At 52.5% G+C, this 17,906-nt stretch overlaps 7 protein-coding genes across 7 annotated transcripts; 1 reads left to right on the top strand and 6 right to left on the bottom strand.

Moving 5' to 3' along the window:
• Positions 1-470: 470 nt before the first annotated feature.
• Positions 471-2,321, bottom strand: PODANS_7_4270 (uncharacterized protein; the record flags this gene model as incomplete). The annotated part of the gene is made up of 2 exons (XM_001907546.1): positions 471-719; positions 849-2,321. 2 exons carry the CDS (start codon positions 2,319-2,321, stop codon positions 471-473), a joined length of 1,722 nt encoding a protein of 573 aa, XP_001907581.1.
• Positions 2,322-2,994: 673 nt separating this feature from the next.
• PODANS_7_4280 (uncharacterized protein) lies at positions 2,995-5,332 on the top strand (the record flags this gene model as incomplete). The annotated part of the gene is made up of 4 exons (XM_001907545.1): positions 2,995-3,047; positions 3,113-3,235; positions 3,303-4,008; positions 4,067-5,332. The coding sequence occupies 4 exons, from the start codon at positions 2,995-2,997 to the stop codon at positions 5,330-5,332; spliced, it is 2,148 nt and encodes a 715-aa protein (XP_001907580.1).
• A 1,075-nt stretch (positions 5,333-6,407) lies between these two features.
• PODANS_7_4290 (uncharacterized protein) lies at positions 6,408-8,147 on the bottom strand (the record flags this gene model as incomplete). The annotated part of the gene is made up of 1 exon (XM_001907544.1): positions 6,408-8,147. The coding sequence occupies one exon, from the start codon at positions 8,145-8,147 to the stop codon at positions 6,408-6,410; it is 1,740 nt and encodes a 579-aa protein (XP_001907579.1).
• Positions 8,148-8,543: 396 nt separating this feature from the next.
• On the bottom strand, positions 8,544-12,050 carry PODANS_7_4300 (uncharacterized protein; the record flags this gene model as incomplete). The annotated part of the gene is made up of 3 exons (XM_001907543.1): positions 8,544-9,164; positions 9,238-11,564; positions 11,633-12,050. 3 exons carry the CDS (start codon positions 12,048-12,050, stop codon positions 8,544-8,546), a joined length of 3,366 nt encoding a protein of 1,121 aa, XP_001907578.1.
• Positions 12,051-13,105: 1,055 nt separating this feature from the next.
• On the bottom strand, positions 13,106-14,056 carry PODANS_7_4310 (uncharacterized protein; the record flags this gene model as incomplete). The annotated part of the gene is made up of 1 exon (XM_001907542.1): positions 13,106-14,056. The coding sequence occupies one exon, from the start codon at positions 14,054-14,056 to the stop codon at positions 13,106-13,108; it is 951 nt and encodes a 316-aa protein (XP_001907577.1).
• A 492-nt stretch (positions 14,057-14,548) lies between these two features.
• On the bottom strand, positions 14,549-14,981 carry PODANS_7_4320 (uncharacterized protein; the record flags this gene model as incomplete). The annotated part of the gene is made up of 3 exons (XM_001907541.1): positions 14,549-14,596; positions 14,658-14,743; positions 14,807-14,981. 3 exons carry the CDS (start codon positions 14,979-14,981, stop codon positions 14,549-14,551), a joined length of 309 nt encoding a protein of 102 aa, XP_001907576.1.
• Positions 14,982-16,664: 1,683 nt separating this feature from the next.
• PODANS_7_4330 (uncharacterized protein) lies at positions 16,665-17,791 on the bottom strand (the record flags this gene model as incomplete). The annotated part of the gene is made up of 3 exons (XM_001907540.1): positions 16,665-16,927; positions 17,002-17,188; positions 17,252-17,791. The coding sequence occupies 3 exons, from the start codon at positions 17,789-17,791 to the stop codon at positions 16,665-16,667; spliced, it is 990 nt and encodes a 329-aa protein (XP_001907575.1).
• Positions 17,792-17,906: the final 115 nt, after the last annotated feature.

The following is a 17,906-nucleotide window of genomic DNA, read 5'->3' as shown; positions in this document are numbered from 1 at the left end:
TGCAGGGCTAATGAACTGGGTATACCAAGAGTTGACTAAATTTTGTTGGTGGCAGTATCGAAAGTTATAACCATTATGGAGACCGGATGGCTAATTCCCATACGCGGTATTCAGACACCTGGTGAGTCTTTGTTGGTTGAAGGTTGCATTCACCCAACACTCCCAAGGTTATCCATGGCTACTAGCAGTGCAGTTGGTGACAGGACGGAAGGATCTTTAGCACACCATCATGTCACATGAAAGTGCTGAAGAAAAAAGATATTGCTCATCTGAGTATACAGTAGGGTGTTTCGTGTGACCCTGGAGGTTTGGTGTAGCATCGTGTCTTCGTTTCATGTTGTTGGCTGCTACTAGTATGATGGATACGTACCTTATCTTACCTACCCAGGTACACTAACATGCACAAAGTTGGACAATAATCATAAGAGAGCCCCCAAGTGCAGTATAGTGTAGATTGGCCGTGGCTATAACTATACTGTTACCCTAATTGCTCGCCTTTGCTCCTTGTCTTGCAAGCCTCCAACCATGGCTGCATTGACCACTTGACTCCTTGCCTCCACATTGGGCCTGGCTTGCCAGATCAAGTTTGATAACACTTCTTTGATGATCCGCCCAAGGTGCCTAATTCCACCCCTAGAAACTACACAGTCTTCATAGGCACCCTGGAGCTCGTCAAACTGTAACCAATCACTTCCTGCCCCTTCGTGAACATGGAGATCCTGGACGTTTTTCACCCTAACCCATTACTTTTCACCGTCTTCTTCATTATCATTATAAACCCGCTAAAGACCCCAAAGACACCCAAAAACTTTTATCTATACCATCATACAATCAAAACAACATCAGACTTTTGCCGAATTGTCATCCGACTCGGAACCCTCCTCCTTTTGTTTCGAACCACCATTTTCCAACCGCAGCCCAGCTCCCCCTGTCCATCCAAACCACCCCTTTTCCTTTGGCCCCCTCAAAAATATAACCACCATCGTCACCAAAGCAAACGCAATGTGGAAAATTCCAACATCTGACCAACCGCTCCTGGCATATACAGTGTTCCCGATGCTGGTACCAACCAGCTGTCCGATGAATGCGCAGGCGGTAAAAATAACGTTGGCCCGATTGGCCGGCAGCTCCTTGTACACAGCCGCTCGATAGGCCACACTTCCCAACTGTACCCCAAAGTCGACGCCCAATGCCTGCAGTATAGGCCCCCCGATCTTCAGCACATTCTCGGTGTAGCAGTCCAAGGCAACCGTCACGATGGTCAGCAACAGTCCGTTGATGGTCGAAAACCAAGGCGCAAACCGTTCAATCACGAAATGAGCGTACACAGGGATCAGGATGGTGGTGCCGATGCCGATCATGGAAAAGAGGCCAATGTGGAGGGGTCCAAAGTGGAAGGGTGGGCCGGCGAGGTGGGCTGTCAGAGTTGTCCAGAAGGATGCCTGAACAGCGTTGACCAGGAAGGTCACAAGACAGCCGTAGGCCAGAACCGGTTGTGTGACCATCATGCGGATGATGCTCCCCAGAATATTCATGTATTTGCGGGAGAAGGTCTGGGTGTTGTTGGGGTCTGGTCGTGGATAGTCGGGGAAGAAAAGCCACATGAGGGCAACAAGGATGCACTGGAGGCCGAGAGCAACCCAGTAGATGTTACGCCAGGGCGTATATTGCGTGACGATGCCAGCGACGACACGAGGGACTGCCAGGCCCATCATCATGCCGGCCAAGACGAGGGAGACAGCCGTGGCTCGTTGTGCCGGTGGCGCGAGTGTGCCAATGAGTGGGAGTAGAATTTGAGGGCTCACCGTCACAAAGCCAGTCAGGAAGCTCAGGGTGGTGAAGAGCTCAAAGTTGGAGCTTAAACACAACCCGAGCCAAGTGCAAGTGGTTGCAAGGGTCAGGGTGATGATGAGGGGCCGGAGTCGAAACACGTCCCCGAGGGGGCAGAGGAATAGGATGCCGAGGCCGTACCCGCCCTGCAACAGCTGGGGAATGAGAGCGGCCTTTTCATAGCTGACACCAAAATCGTCGGCGGCTTTGTTGAGGACAGGATAGGTGTAGTACAAGTTGGCGGCCGCCACGGCGCTGGCGAAGGCGGATAGCAAGACAATACCAGAATTGTATCTAAATTCCCGCCCTTGTTGTTGGCGACACCATGGTGGCGTCCATCGATTGCTTCTGACAAATCTTTTGAGAAGGGAGGATTGTGATTCTTTGGTAGGGTTAACGTATGGAGCAGTGTTGACCTTGACGGCGCACCCACCGTGTTTGGCGTGCTTGGTGATGCCAAGCTCATTGCTATCAGAAAGAGACGAGGGCATGGTGATGGTTGACGAGCCTGGTGCCCCCTATGTAGAGAAAAGACTAGATGATGATACAAAACTGTGGCAAGAGAGTCATCATGATCGACGCTGGTTCAAGACTTTAAATACAGTTCCTTTGGAACGTCAATGTCTGAACACGTCATTACCGAGCTCATCTCGTCGACCTTGGGACACATGATGAGTGCTTCTTACGAATTTTTTACAGGCCTTTTGCCGTAGTGCTCATGCATCATTTTCTCACCGTTATCCATAGTTCGGCATACTTGCAGTGTGCCGAGTGATATTGAAGTTCGTGAAGTGCTCGGCCACAGCACCCTTGCCGAAAACAGCGTGGTCGGCAAAAGTTCTTTTGCCGATGTGGTGGAGACGGTCAAGACACACCGTCGTTCTCACTGCAACCAAACGAGCCAGGGCCCAGGCCTAGACCACAGGCGATAACACGCTGGGAGGCTACCGATAAGCCCTACTTTTAAGGCCCAAGTCTACGGATACTGTCTGACTCAACTTGCCAACAAGTCGAGAACTGGATCCACGGCGGGACGTGCCCTGTCACTGTCGGCTCCGAGCATCGGATGCTGCACTCAGGCCCGCGCCGAGATGAAGATAGCATCGGGCCAGCACATGACAACGACCGGCCAAATGCCGTGTTGGATACAGGCACAGAGAGAAAATGGGTGACCGAGAGAATGACGGGACCTTAGCTCCGAAGATCAAGTCAACAGCGTCAGCCCCCCCCCACCCCTTATTGTGCCCGTTTTTGGACCTTTCCACTGATATCACATCTCCAGATGCCATCGCTGCCATTCTCGGAAGGTCAAATGCTCCGGTGAACAGCCCTGCACAAACTGCAAGAAGTCAAAGTTAGAGTGCATCTATCCCAATCGAAATAGACGAGTCCGGGTCGATGAAAGGTTTGCTGGCAATCCCAACCCTTGATGCAACTTTTCAACCAGCAACCGGGCTTACATCTCGGTCTAGATATATCAAGCAACTCGAAGGTGAGAACAAGCGGCTGCGCGCTCAACTTACACATAGAGCAGAAGTCCCACCTAGTGGCGGTGAATCCAGCGTCAGTACACCATCGGCAGCTCAGGAAGAGCAAGGCCCCAGCCGGGATCGCGGCTCAACTGGGCCCTTCGCTGTCCCGGATTCAACAACTGCCCTTCATGGCTCGACTGATGCGCAGCCGTGGTTCCTGGACATCGATCTTCCCCAGACACCGAAACCAATCAACGAGGCGGCCGACACAGCATTTGCAACGAGGTTCAGACAGGCTCTTTCAGATCCGAGTGACCTTCAATTCTCCCATGTTCCACATAACGAGTACGCTGGTGATGACACCATCATGTCGTTGGCCGAGACACCCTGGCCTTGGCCGAAACCCTCCCGCGCCCGTCTGATCATGAACGTCGCATTGATGCACGCGAGCAGATGTCTGTATATTGTGCGTCCAGGTGAGGTGTTGCGAGCGTTGGAAAACAGCCTTACCGATCCAAACTGGAGGGATCCGATCATGGCTGGCAAGCTGAGGGCACTCTTTGCTCTTGGCGAGCTGTGTTCCTCTAGATTCGTTCCTCCGGGTCAGGCGTTCCCTGGCTTGGGTCATTTTGCACAAGCGACAAAAGTCCTGAGCTATCTTGGAGAACACCCGACCATGGACTTTATCGAGATACGTCTGATATTGGTAGGCTCATACACTTTGAGAACGGCCTACAGCGCTAACAGACTGGTGCTATGATCAGTCAGTCTACTCATTCACACTCAACCGCATCTATGCCTCCTATACCTTTGCAGGCAGCGCCGTCCGGATGGCTGTTCTCTTGGGTCTTCATCTCAACATACCCCCGACGCAACTTCCAGATCCTGTTCTCCGTGAACACCGAGTCAGAGTATGGTGGACGGCTTACATCCTGGATCGGTCATGGGCGGCTACCCTTGGCTGTCTCCCTTCGATCCAGGACGAAGACATCAGGGTGGACATGCCGTCCAACAAGCTGGTGGAAAAGGACGTCCCGACCAACGGAGACTTTAGCGACGCCGGGTACTACATCGCATACGCCAAGTTGGCTACCATCTCTATGAAGGTCGTACAGTCCATCTACGGCGGAAAGGATCAACCAGCCGATCTCTTTACAAAGGTGCAGCAACGGCTGAAAGAGCTAAAGGCTTGGGTGGAGGAACTGCCACCAGCTTTACACATGGTCACCACTAGCACCACGACATCTTCCTACCCAAATTATGACATGCTTTCCTTGCACCTGAAACTCAATGCGGTAAGTGCTTCTCTCTCGAGTAATATGGAGGTACCTTACTTAGACCGACCCCGTGTTTTACAGACCATCATCGTAGCCACCCGTCCAATCCTCCTCTACGGTCTGCGTCTCCACGCCGGCAGCTCACCACCAAAGCCGATTCCCGCCTCCGCCAAGACACTCATCGACACTTGTATTCGATGTGCCCGTCATTCCTACCGCATCCTGTCCGAAAGCTGGGTCAACGGTGCTTTTCCGGCCTTGTACCACGACCTGACACAGAGCCTATTCTCAGCACTCACCGTCCTCGCCGTGTCCAGTCTTCTCGATCACGAGGACAGCGCCAGTGACAGGGAGTGCTTCGAGGATGCAGCCCAGCTAATGTCTCAACTCAAAGACAGCGGCAACTTTCCCGCAAGAGAGTACTACCGCCATGTTAAGCTGATGATGGAAACGATCAAAAAGACAGAAGAGAAGAACTCTCGAGTTGATATGGCTGGTCCAAGTAACGATGTAAATGCTTACATGGGACATGGGGCCCCGGGTCACTTTGGCGTACCGCACACCGAGGATAGGGATCAGATGCCTGACATGGGCGGGCTGGAAGTGACTGCTGAAGTTGCTCTTGCCGAACCGTCCTTGGAAGAATTTCTCATGCAGCCGGCTATGGGCATGCAATTCCTGGAGGACCCGTCGAGTTCCGATCTTTTGTTTCAGCAGGGAGGGGGGATATATTGGCCGGAGTTTCATTTTTGAATTCGTGGGTCTAAAATTAGGGGTAAGGGTCCAGGGGCTCAGGGGACACAATGTAAACAAACAAATGAAACGTGTATCCAAAAGCTATCAACACTGGAAGGGCGACGTAGGTTCCACACCTTTGATCGTGGATCTAGTATTATTGGCCTCCATCTTATCTCCGATAAAGGCGGATCACACCCTTCGCATCTTTGCCATTCTTGAAGTGCTCGTCCCCTCCAATGCCCAAGTTTTTGATGTTGAGGATCACTAGTGCTGATCGAAAGTCTGACCTGACGGTCAACAACGCAGACCCGTTCTCTTGTTCTGACGGGGGGTTTTCCCAAGTAGTTACGAGCAAGCATGTTTCCTTGTCAACGACTGTTTGCTCGTCAAGTATGGCGATGGCACGGTTGAAAATGGGGTAACGCAGGTTTTCTTGTGCGAAATCCCAGATCTCCTCAGCCGTCTTGTTCTTGAAGGGGCAAGAGGTCGGTTTGGAAACAGGTGGGTTTGTTGGGTGGGTTATGCCTTCGGTATTGGTATCATGGATGAGTACCGCTATGGGCATGACCCAAAAGGAATTAGATTGCCTGGTTTATTTCACAGTAGGTAGTGGAATACAAGAGCCCACCGATGTCACCATGAATTCCTTCATTGACAAACTCTGGAGAACTATACGCAGCACGGAAAAATTCGTCCAGGACATCCCCGCGGATTTCAGCAGTGCAAAAAACCGGAATAACATCGTTGAGTAGCGCCATTTTGACTAGTGCCTGCTAATTGCTAACCTCTCGACTTGAACGAAGTCAGCGAGCTAACGTAAATTGAGCACGCAAGTTGAAGTGGGAGATGTGTGCGGGGATGAACGAGTGTCACCACAGCCCGGATCATGGTACGTAATGCACATGCCATGCACGTACGTGTTCCTTGCTATAAAGGATGCTAAATCACAATATAGCAAAAGCTTGACGTATATCATCAGTCCTTCATGCGGAAAAAACGTTTGGACAGAAATATCGGCGGTTTGCGAGAGACTCTCGATATAATGACAAAAGCCCTCTCTTTCTATAAACCTATGCTCCCATCAAACCGCTCATCTCTTCTTCCAAACCAGCGGTACTCTTTCGGGATGATTCATCTGCAACAGCAGCACGGGAGCAGCATCCTCCACGATAAACTCCAGTACTCGTTTCCTTGCTTGTGTCAGATTTTCTCCATCTAGAGGAACTGGATCAACCTTCCAATCTTTGAACAGTGTCGCGATCGTGGCCACAAACTCAACCTTAGAGAATTTTCGGCCTGGGCAGTCCCGTACGCCTTCGGACCAGCCAAGAAACGTCCCTTTGCGAGGTGTTATCAGCTCCTCCTCTCCCTTCGGCCCGCTCTTCCTGATCCATCTCGAGGGCCGCCATGTCAAGGAGTCCTCTCCCCACCATCTGGGGTCAGTGTGAAGACAAGAGTAGCTGGGAATGACCATGGTGTTTGCGGGGATAACAATCGCCTTCTGTCCAACCTGTAGCGTTTGTGCAGCCGAATCTGTCCACTTGGCCAAAGCAACTGGGCTGTACAGACGGATAGTCTCGCACATCACAGCCAGACATCGGTGAAGACGCGGGAAGTCCTTTTCGTAGTCCAGATCCTTCGTATCGCGGTCTTCCAAAACCGCCCGCACCTCTTCCGAAATCCAGTCTTGAACGTCAGGAGACCCTGCCAGGAAGAGCATGGCAAAGGTAAAGGTGTGTGCTACCGTGTCGTGGCCAGCGAACGCCAACATGAACATATTGCCGTACACTTGCTTTTCTGTCAGACCCTCCGATGTCATCCCGTGTGAGGCTTGCACCAATGAGGTCAAGAAGTTTCGCGAATCGGCCGAAGTCTGAGAGGAGGTCCGATTGGAAACCTTGGCCTTTGTCTCCTCGTACATTTTGGTCATGTGGCTCTGAAACACCACGCAAGCATGCTGGAGCTTTTTCAGCTTCTTCGGAAGCCATCTTTCAAGCTTGGCAAGAACCTCTGGCCCCAGCGCCATGATTAGGACACAGTTCTCCAAAATCTCCTGCAGTGTGTCCTTGTAGCTGGTCGTCGATGTGCCGCTTGCTCCCAGCCGTTCTCCATGACCTTGAAACTTGGATGACTGTCCGAATCCAACTTCGGACATGATGCCCAAAGACAGTGTGCGAAGGTCGTCGGCAGCTGTCGTCAAACTCGGCTTTGAAGTCCAGTAACGGTGCATATCGCGGGCGCGAGTAACGGCATCACTCCACACGAAAGCATTGGTTTGCTCAGTGAAGCACGTCGCAATAATCTTTCGTTGCCGCTTCCACTCCGCGGCGTCAACAGTGCCCAGATTTGTCCCAAAAACGTTCAGAGACTCTGCAAAGCCTCGGTTAGCATCAACCCGACTCGACATCCAAGACTTTTCAAACTTACCCGTCAGCTTCGAACATCTCGGAAAATCGTTCCGTCTCTTGAACATCTCCGTCACCAAGTCAGGGTCACCGAGGTACAACCAGTTCTTCCCAGGAGTCGAGACCATGTACACATCTCCCAGTTCATGATGCGGCTTGTATCTCTCGACGATCTCGAACCCTCGCCAGTTGAATCGCGCAAAGCTGGAGCCTCGCAAAAATGGCAGGTATCGCTTCAGAAAGGCCAGGACTTTCTTATCCATAATCATCCAGAAAGGGTTGGTCTGCTCGATGGGGATAGCTCGGACCGGGACGCCAATTTGAAGGGCGACGATGTAGTTCCAAAGGAGTGAAAGGTAAGTGTATGCCAGGAAAAGAACTATCGGACTGGCAACCGCCCAGAAGGCTGTTGATAGGAGGCCCATTTTGGTGCTTCGGTCAGGAAGACAAGTTTGGCAGAATCAACACGAGCGAGTATGATCGAGGAGCAGCGCGTTGTCGTGGTGTATAAAGCGAAGCATCTTGTGGGCCAACTCACAATCTCTTTGACGGCTTGGTCGTCCCTGCATGGTCAGCTTCAACATGCGCCGCTGTCTTGCAGTGTATCGTTGGTGCCTCGGATATTCCCAGGTCCCGCTCGCACCCACTGGTTGGCCTGTCAGTGCAAGGGGTATCCACCAAAGGTACCAACACCACGTTGTTGGGCCGCGGCGCAGCATTCAAAACACGCAAAGTGGACGCTTTGGGAATGGTAACAAAATATTAGGTACCTAGTATTAATGGCGACGTGGTAGGTAGACCCACGATCAACACCTAAATGCTTACGCCTTCTCTGTCCCGGCGCTGGCATAATCGCTATCCGACGAGTAAAATCTCTCAAACGTCTTCTTCTCCAGGTCTTCCTCCGAACTCCCCTCGCCCTTCCTCACCATCTCACCCTTCTTCCTCAGGTACCTTCTCTTGCCCCACTTGTATGTTTCGGCCGCCAAGAAGAAGAAGATGGTCACGCCAAAGACAACACCCCACTCCTTGTCGATGCCCTTGTGCAAGAATACGTGGTCGTTGAGCACGGGGATGTACAGCGTCGGGAACGTGCAAAAGAAGCCAGCCATCACTGACCAAAACAGGAACGGGTTTCTCCACAACTTGTCGGCCCACTTCTTTGTATTGTTGAAGGCGCCGTGGAAGAAAGAAAGACGGCTGTCGACGAGCTCCCAGGCGAAGAAGACGAAAATCCACATCATGGCCGTGTAGCAAGTCGAGCGAGCGCGGAAGACACCTTCGCAAGACTCCGAGTAGCGCAGGTTGCAGTCGTGACCAAAGTTGCCGTCGTACATGCCAAAAATGACGGCGATGAAGGCAGTGAGCAGGCAAATGGCCATGATGAGGCCGTAGGCAAACAAGTCAGAGATGAACTCGGGGGTAAAGACACCGTATTTGAGCTGTCACGTAAATGTTAGTCAAAGTTCCTTGCACATGTTGATACCGTAACGACGAAGGGTGCAGAAAACTTACACTCTGGGGGGGTCTCTTGAGAATGTGCTTGGAGGCAGACTCGAAGCCGAGGCCAGTCTCTGTGAAGGCTCCAGCCACCAGCAACATGAACAAGATCTCCACTGGGGTGATCTGGAAGATGGAGATGCCGGCGGAATCCTTGTAAGCCAAACCGACCATTAATGTGGTGACGAAAGCTACGTTGGCCGACAAGACGTGAAGCATGAACTTCTGGACGTTGTCAAAGATACGGCGGCCCTCCTCCACAGCGTTGAGAATACTGGCGAAATTGTCATCGCTCAGCACAATGTCAGAAGCCGACTTGGCAACATCACTGCCACCCAATCCCATAGCAATGCCAACGTCGGCTCTCTTCAGACTGGGGCTGTCGTTAACACCATCGCCAGTCATGGCAACGAACTTGCCACGCCTGTGAAGAGCGTCGATCATCCTGACCTTGGTAGAGGGTGCACATCTGGCCACCACGAGAGGCAGCTCTGGCAGCTTGTCCAGCTCGTCATCCGATAGCTTGTCAAAATCATGCGCGGCCATAACCAGTCCCTGGGCGATATCAGCTCTGACGAGCTCCATCCTAGCAGGCAAGATGCCAACCTCAATCGCAATAGCCCGTGCGGTCTCGGGGTGATCACCCGTCAACATGTGAACTCCGATGCCGGCCTCGTGGCACTTGAACACACTGGGCCGTGACTCTGGTCTCGGCGGGTCGTAGATGCCAACCAAGCCTCTGAAAACCAAGTCATGCTCAAACTCCTCGCGCTTGAGCAGGCCACGGCGGGACTCCTCCTCCGAAACAGGTCTGACACCGCCCTTGTTGGCAAGGGCGAGAACGCGAAGACCTCTACGGGCAAGAGCTTCCATGTTGGCCAGGGTGGTGGTCTTGAACTCCTCGGTCATGGGAGCAACAGTGCTGTCATCGTTGCCAACAGACACGGAGACACAGCTAGACAAAACGCGCTCGACGGCACCCTTGGTGAAGATGTGCACCAAGCCAGTGGACTCACTCTCGGCCAGGATAGACATCTTCTTGATAGATGAGTCAAAGGGGAACTCAGCCAGCTGCTTCCAACCCGAACCGGCCTCGATGCCCAAGCCGGAGCGGCCAAAGCGAGTCGCAAAGACCTGCATGGCGATCTCGGTTGGGTCACCGTTGGCCTTCCACTGGTTGGAACCATCTTCGTTGTCTGATCTGATGACCTTGGCCAGGTTGGCAAGGGAGGCAATGTCGAGGTAGTGAGCGAGGGAAGGGTGAGACTCGTCCTTGGGGCTGACGGCTCTTCCATTGTCGGCAGAGCGTCTCATGTTCCGGGGCTCCGCGTCGGTGAAGGTGATGGCTCCAGCCTCAGGGTTGTAGGCGTCGTTGGTGTCAATCGAATAGGTGCCGAAACCGGGAATCCAGGCCATACGGGTTACCATCTTGCCCTGGGTGAGGGTACCAGTCTTGTCGGAGCAAATGTTTGTAACGCCGCCGAGAGCTTCGAGAGAGCGCATGTTGCGGACAACCACGTTGCGCTGCACCATAACCTTGGTTCCAGCGGCCATGGTGATCGTGAGCACAAGAATCAGGGTCACCGGAAGGGTACCGATGGCTGTGGCCACGGCATAGATGATGACATCGTTTCTTGCCTTGAACTTGTTGGCCGCGAGAATGATGATGGCGCACACGATGGCAAACATGAAGATATAGTGAAACAGCTGCGACAGCTTCCGCTGGAGCGGGGTACCGACTGTAACCCCAAGGAATGCGCCGATCCAGTCCCATGTCTTTCCCAGAGCGAAAGAAAAGTAGGCACCGATCGAGGCCTTGCCGTTTTCGTCCCGTTCCAGCTTCCGCTTCTTGGTTCCATCATCATCGAGCGCGGCGGCGATGGCTCCGATCTCGGTGAACATGCCAGTTGCGAAAACAATGGCCTTTCCGCGACCCTTGGTCAAGACGCTGGACGAGAAAACGATGTTGAGACGGTCTCCAGGGCCGGTATCGGCATCTTGGTAGACTTCGTCGGGGTGCTTTCGGGCAGGGACACTTTCGCCAGTGAGGAGCGCCTCATCTGCCTCAAGGTTGACGGCTTCGATGATGCGGGCATCGGCGGGGACACTGTCGCCAACCTTGAGCTCGATGATATCGCCGGGAACCAGCTTGCTGGCTTCAATGGTGGTTGTGGCGCCATCTCTGACCACGCGGGCGGTGGCAGAGTTGAGAGACTTGAGAGAGGCAATGGTTCTGGCAGCTTGAAGATCTTGGAAGAAGCCAATAACAATGTTGATGGCGATCAGACCAGCCAACACACCCCCTTCGATCCAGGCCTGGATACCAAAACTGGCAGCAAGGGCTAGCAGGAGGATCTAGAGGGAGATGATTAGCGTTCTGCTGCTAGACTCTTTTGGCAAGATACCGTACGTACCAAGGTCATGGCGTTGAAGACCTGGGCAAAGAGAATCTCGAGGGGCTTGACACCCTTTTCCTTGCCGAGGTCGTTGGCGCCATATCTGGCCAGGCGCTCAGTTGCTTCCTGGGAGGTCAAACCCGTTGTCGGGTCTGTCTGGAGTTCCTGAGCAACCTGGGAGGCAGAAAGGCAGTGGGCAGGGAGAGAAAGGGGCTCGTTGGCTTGGCCCGAGACATGCCCCTCGATTTGCTGCTGAAGGTTCGCCATGGTGGGCGGCAGAGCCAAGATGGCAGATGAACGGCGGGGAGCGAAAATGTGTGATCCGCAACTTGGCTGGGGTGCTACATCGAAAGATTCGAAGGGGTGGAAGTTGGCAAGACTCTTGGGATGACAGAAAGGGGAGCCGAGGACGCCATTATATAACAGCAACATGTCCCGTCTTATTAACACTCTGGACCCTCTGGATGTTTTCTCTTCCCCCGTTGGTCCGCCACTGGAGACGTAGAGGAGTCATCCCGGGCCGCCTGCGAAAGTTGCCCATCGCGTAGCTCGGCGCATCGCGAGCAAGAGAAGGAGAATCACAGAATGTCTGGGCAGGAAGGGATTCGCAGCTCTTCTCCAACCCGAACCTGGCAGCCAAGGCGCAAATGGCCACAGACATTACGTACCTGGTTGAGAGAATTGTGGGTTTGTGCTGGGCTTTGCGGGGGCCGGTTGGAGGCGGTGGAGCCGGTTTTGAGGAACTGGAAACGCAGGACGTGTGTTTTTACTGCCGCTTTGGGCAGTTCTTCTGACACGGCCATCTCGTAGGGCTGGCTGCCATGCTCGACCGCCTCTTCACTTAATCGCCCTTTCTCGCGCCTTCGATATTGACCATGCTCTGACATGTCTACAGGTGCCGACTCATTCTTTTATGTCAAGACGCCGCGCCGTGGGGCCCCCCTTCGCTCACACTCCAGCATTAAGCCGGAGAGAAGGCCTTGGCAGCGCCTTGGAAGCTCAAAAGAGTGGGGTATTTGTAAGGGAACTTCCTGTTTGGAAAGGCCACAGAAGAACGCAGGTTCGTTCTGGCCGCCTTCCACGCGCTCTCGGCGCTCAGGAACGGGAACATCAATTCCCTTTTCCCCTTAACTCATCCGTGGGAAGAAGAGCAAGCGACACTCGTCAACACGTTTAATACCCATTAGTCATGGTTCGAGCCTGTTATCGTTATCTTTGACCACCGGTGAGTAACGAGATCGATCATAGAAATCAAGGCTCATAGGTAGTACGCATAATCGAGTCGCCAAGTTCTTGGGGGCTAAGCCTCAAAATTTCAGAGTGAGACCAGAGATTCAGCAAGTCGAAAACGAAAATTTGAGCATCGTCTATCGAAGTCTGCACGTAGACTGGCGGTGCGTGGCTAGGTATGCTGAACGGTGGTTAAAAGGGGGAAAGTAAACAACCTGTTGTCATCCAACTAGGCTATCTACTAAGGGCTCTCCTTTCTAATCCCACCCACCACGACTGAGAGCCATCCTACTATACCCAGCACTAGAATGCGTGAACCGGACCTCTGCCACCACGTCGATGCTCGGCAAAGGCTTCAGTTTGTCGAACCCTCGATCTTCTCGATGCTTGTTCTCTCTGTTCCACAGACCCACGAGTGGCCTGAGAGCCTCTTCCACCATGGCGTCCCTGGTTTTCCGTCCCTCCAAAACAGACTCAATAAACGGCCAAGTTTCACCAGCACTGCGGCAATAGTCGCGCAGTTCGTTCCAGCACCGAAGATCATGAATGCTCACCAGCAGAGGATCGTCGTACCAGAACCTCGCCTGCGCAGCCAGCTTTTCGTTTATCGGTGTTTTGGAAAGCTTGTGATGTTTTTGGCTTGGCAAAAGAACCTTGATTTGATCGTGCTTTGCTGCCAGGATCACCTCGAGCAGTCTCCTCCCCTGCGCGAGGTTGTGGATGGGTCCGTGGCGGCGACCATATGGGAGCTCCAAAACCAGATAACTGCCTTTTGGCAGGATGGGTAGCAGCGACTGTTTGTTCTCGGCGTAAATCTCCTCGAGGACGACGACTGAGCCGTAAAAGTCGTTCCAGGTGTTTTTATACCAGAGGCGGTTCCGATCTTTGAGTGTCTGTTCAGGTGCTGAAGCATGTGCCTGGATGATTTGTCGTGAATTGCGGCAGACGTGAGCCAGTGTTGGGATACGACGGGAAACGAAGTACTCAAAGCGAAACCTTGCAAGCCACTTCCCGTTTGCGTCTTTTGGGCCGATCATGTCCCGTGCTAACTCCAACGAGTTCTGGGCCTGAACCGTGGGTCTCCATAAAGTATCTACTTCATCCGAGTTCTTCCACACTTCATCCTGCAGTTCCCTGGGTAGTTTGTCGAAAGGAAAGGTTGGGGTAGCATTGGTTTGGGTGATAATTCTGCGTGATCTCAAAAGCATGGTGATGGCTTGGTCGTGAAAGTTGTGGTGGTAAAAACCTTATGATGCAACAAATTCCCTTCAGTTTTTAAATGCTGCCCTTCATGATAGGGCGCAGTCCGACCAAACGAGGTTGAATAGTTTGAGGGGGCTGATGCTGAAGCCAAGTGAAACCATGCCGTTCTGGTCTACACAGCCTCACTGGCACACCAAAAGGCTTTCCCAAGCCAGTCAACCTATCACAGTCTGGCTTGGGCTTATACAGCAAGATCACATTTATACAACCATTTGTAAAGTTTACAAAAGCATGTAATCACGTCTGAACTGTACAACGTAGATCAAAGGAGCGTTAATAGTATACAGCTATATATACAGCAATATCACCTCCTCACACCCCCAACAGAGTCAAAAAAAAGCCGAAAAGGAAAGTCCAAAGATAACCCAAACAAATCGCTGCGCAAACGACAATTCAGTCAAGACCGACAGCCCCCGCCTTATACAACAAAAAGGTGCTTAAGGCTGGACGCCAGCAGGGGTGTTGCAGAGGACACCCTGGTCGAGCTAGTGGAAGTGTCAGTTAGCATAATGTCTTTTGTAAGATCCCGAGGCAATGGTGACTTACGACAGGGAGAGCGCAGCAGCGGGCACGCTGGCCGATGGCCGAGCAAATAGCGCTGAAGGTATCGGCGTCGGTAGGAGTCTCGGGGGCTGCCAAGTTCAGAAAATGTTAGCTCAAGGTCGGGAGAGTCGGGACAAATGTGTAGAACGTACGCTGGCCGCAGTCGAGGTTCACAAGACCGAGAACGTCGGTAGCACAGCACTGGGCCGAGCCGTAGATGCCGCTGCAGGGGATGTAGGGCACTTGGCGAGACTCGACCTCCTTGGCAGGGAGGGCAGAGACGAGGCCAGTGAAGATGGCAGCGGCGATGGCGAAAGTGAACTTCATTTTGGCGGTTTGATTTGAGTTGAGATGTGTTGTTGAAGTGCAGGAAGGTTGTAGTAGAGCTTGTTTGCTTGTGGGCTTGTTTGCTTGTTTGCTTGATTGTGTGGAGGATAGAAAAAGTTTGATCTAGAGGGAGGGAGAAGCAGCATCTTTATATAGATGGCAGTGTCGCATTCCCGTTCCCCTTTGCACTCCCGCATCAATAGCTGGTCATCGCTGACTTTTTCCAAGTCCATGTTGTGGTGGTAGAATCACCGTCATCTCCATCCTATACCTGCTTGGTGCCGAAACCCGCCCTGGGCCAGTTGTAAACATCCAAGACATGTTATGGCGTCACAAGAAAGGACAATGCAACACGAGCCTAGGGACAGGGGGGGAACAAGCCACGGCACATGCAAGGATATCTCAGTTGCTATGACCGATGATCTTGATTACAAGGGTGTTATAAATGGCATCTTATAGCTTGGGTAAAACACCTCACTGGCTCTGTGGTTCCCAAGCCACTGAAACTCGTTCAAGTGGCTTGGAGTGGCGAGAGAAGCTTGCAAAAATGCTCGATAAGTGATGTTTACAAAGGCCGAGATAATCAAGAGGCAGCCTGTGCCACAAAAGAACCCCTTTTCTGCAATAGAATCACGACATCATCCGGGAATCTGGATGTGCCGTCCGCAAGCACATGGTGGAAGGGATAGAAGAAGGAATGGTACCCACCAGTATCCACCTAAATCGTCCGGCTGTAAGCTCGCCTGCATTGATGTCCGGTCCGGGTATAGGAACCCAATCCCCGAAACACAACGGTGGTGCAGATGGCAGTCATGACGCACAGCATAAGCCCCGGGGTATCACTGAGAAAGTTCGGTTCCAGAATATAGGGTCTTGGCGATCGACGTCACTTGTGCCCGGATCAGGTTACAAGCTCGCCACAACAACAGAAGCAATTAACCTCCGATACTCTACTGGCTGCTCAATATATACCGATCAATAGAAAAGCCTGGCACACCAGGACATTGATCGGTTATCTCTGAGAGTGTTGATAGCCAAAGGAATATCGACTGAAAGGGAAATGTACACGTCGATGATGAGTGGTCCACACTTTATCCGGTGGGCAGTAACGGTGATTCTCCTGGATGTAAACATAGTACGGGCTGGGACGTGTCAGGCAGGGGTGGATGAGGGGGGCGAAATGGGACGCCCAAGGCAAAACTCTCAAGAGAGGTTACATCTGGAACACTTCATTTAAAAATGCAAGGCACGATCAAACCTGTGGCCAACCCTGCAGCCCGCATTGATGAATAGGAAAGAGTTGACGTCGCTCTGCTACCTTGTGGCAGGAACAAAACCTGTCCAGGTACTGCTCGGCACACTCAATCACCTCCTGAAGAGGAAGTCGACGCCCGTTTGGCGCGCAAGGAAGGATGCATCCAGGGGAGGATTCTAGCTTTCCATAGCAGAACCTCTTGATTTTAGAAAGGAAACAGGCCGAACTCACCAACTCGATAGGATACCATACAGTCTGACGTCGCCACAGAAGCTGATCATTATCCTACTATGGGCTTTTATTCAGCTCCTTCTGTTGCCCACCCTGTCACCGAGGTTACATTCAACCTAAGTTATCTCCGGCATCACGTTCCAACCGCTTCTATTCGACTGCCTACTGTTGGAGGCCGTGGAGGCCCCATACCAACTTCAGTTGTATGTGAACTCCTGTCCGACTTGCTTCTCGCTCAGCTTCCAAAGCCTCTCAGCCTCCACCGGGCTTGTGCCCCAGGGCTTCACGGTCTCGGTCCAGGGATCGGCAACATGCGCGTCCTGAAGATAAGCACCGTTGTGCTCTTTCAAGCTGGGGTGGAAGGCAGCAAAGACATGGGTGGCCACGCCCTGATCATGTGTCTTCCACTTCAGACCGTCCTCCCATGCTTCCCTGTTTCCCAAGGTCTTATCAACAGAATCTGGTTTTTCCATGGTTAGCTTTGATTTTGATTTTGGCTCAATACACCGCTCAGAGACAACCGAGAAGACATACTCAACAAGGCAACATCACCGCCCGTCCAATCGACAGCATCTCCCAGGTTGGTACCGATGACGCCGGGGTGCAAGCTCACAGCTACCAGCCCCTTCTTTCCCAACTTCTCGGCAAACGATAAAGCCATGAGCATGTTGGCTGTTTTGGCTTGGCCATATGCAATCCACTTGTTGTAGTTCTCGCCACGCTGTCGAGCATAGATACTTCAGCATGCCGGTCCGCTTTTCGACTTCAGGTGGGAAGCACTCACATGGAAGTCATTGTCGTCAAACCTGACAGGACTGAAACGATGGGCATCACTGCTCACGCTGACAAGTCTGGGTTCGCTGCTCTTGAGGAGCTTATCAATGATCAGGTTGGTAAATAAAAAGTGGCCCAGATGATTGGTAGCGTATTGACTTTCATAACCATCTGCAGTCAGTGCGAATGGAACAGCCATGATTCCGGCATTGTTGACAAGGACATCGATGTGCGGCACGTCGTCCCAGGAATTGACCTCGGCAGCACCCTCCCGGACTGAGGCCAGGGAGCCCAGGTCCAGCTTCAAAACCCGTGTCTTGACATTGGGGTGAGCCTTGGCCACGACCTCGGCAGTCTGTTGCGACTTGGTCGTATTGCGGCCGGTCAAGATGAGAAGAGCGGGTTCAGCTTCCGCGATAAGCTGAACGAATTGTGCCCCCAAAGATTTGGGCGAGACGCCAGTAGTGAGAATAACCTTGCCTTTGATCTGGGCGGCAAATTCGGTGACCAATTCGGAGCCGGTCGTTTCGGCGTTGTATTGAGGTGCCATAGTGACTTGGGGAAATGGTGCGAATGAAGCTTCGAGTGAATGATTATATCGGCAAAAAAAAAGCTGATGTTGACAGCGTATGATGATGAGATCAGTTCGACTCAACTGTCGATAT

This window comes from Podospora anserina, chromosome 7 (assembly GCF_000226545.1).
Source record: "Podospora anserina S mat+ genomic DNA chromosome 7, supercontig 1".
NCBI classification, from domain to species: domain Eukaryota; kingdom Fungi; phylum Ascomycota; class Sordariomycetes; order Sordariales; family Podosporaceae; genus Podospora; species Podospora anserina.
The sequence above is the reverse complement of the archived record's forward strand: the minus strand, read 5'-3'. Positions and strand labels throughout refer to the sequence as shown.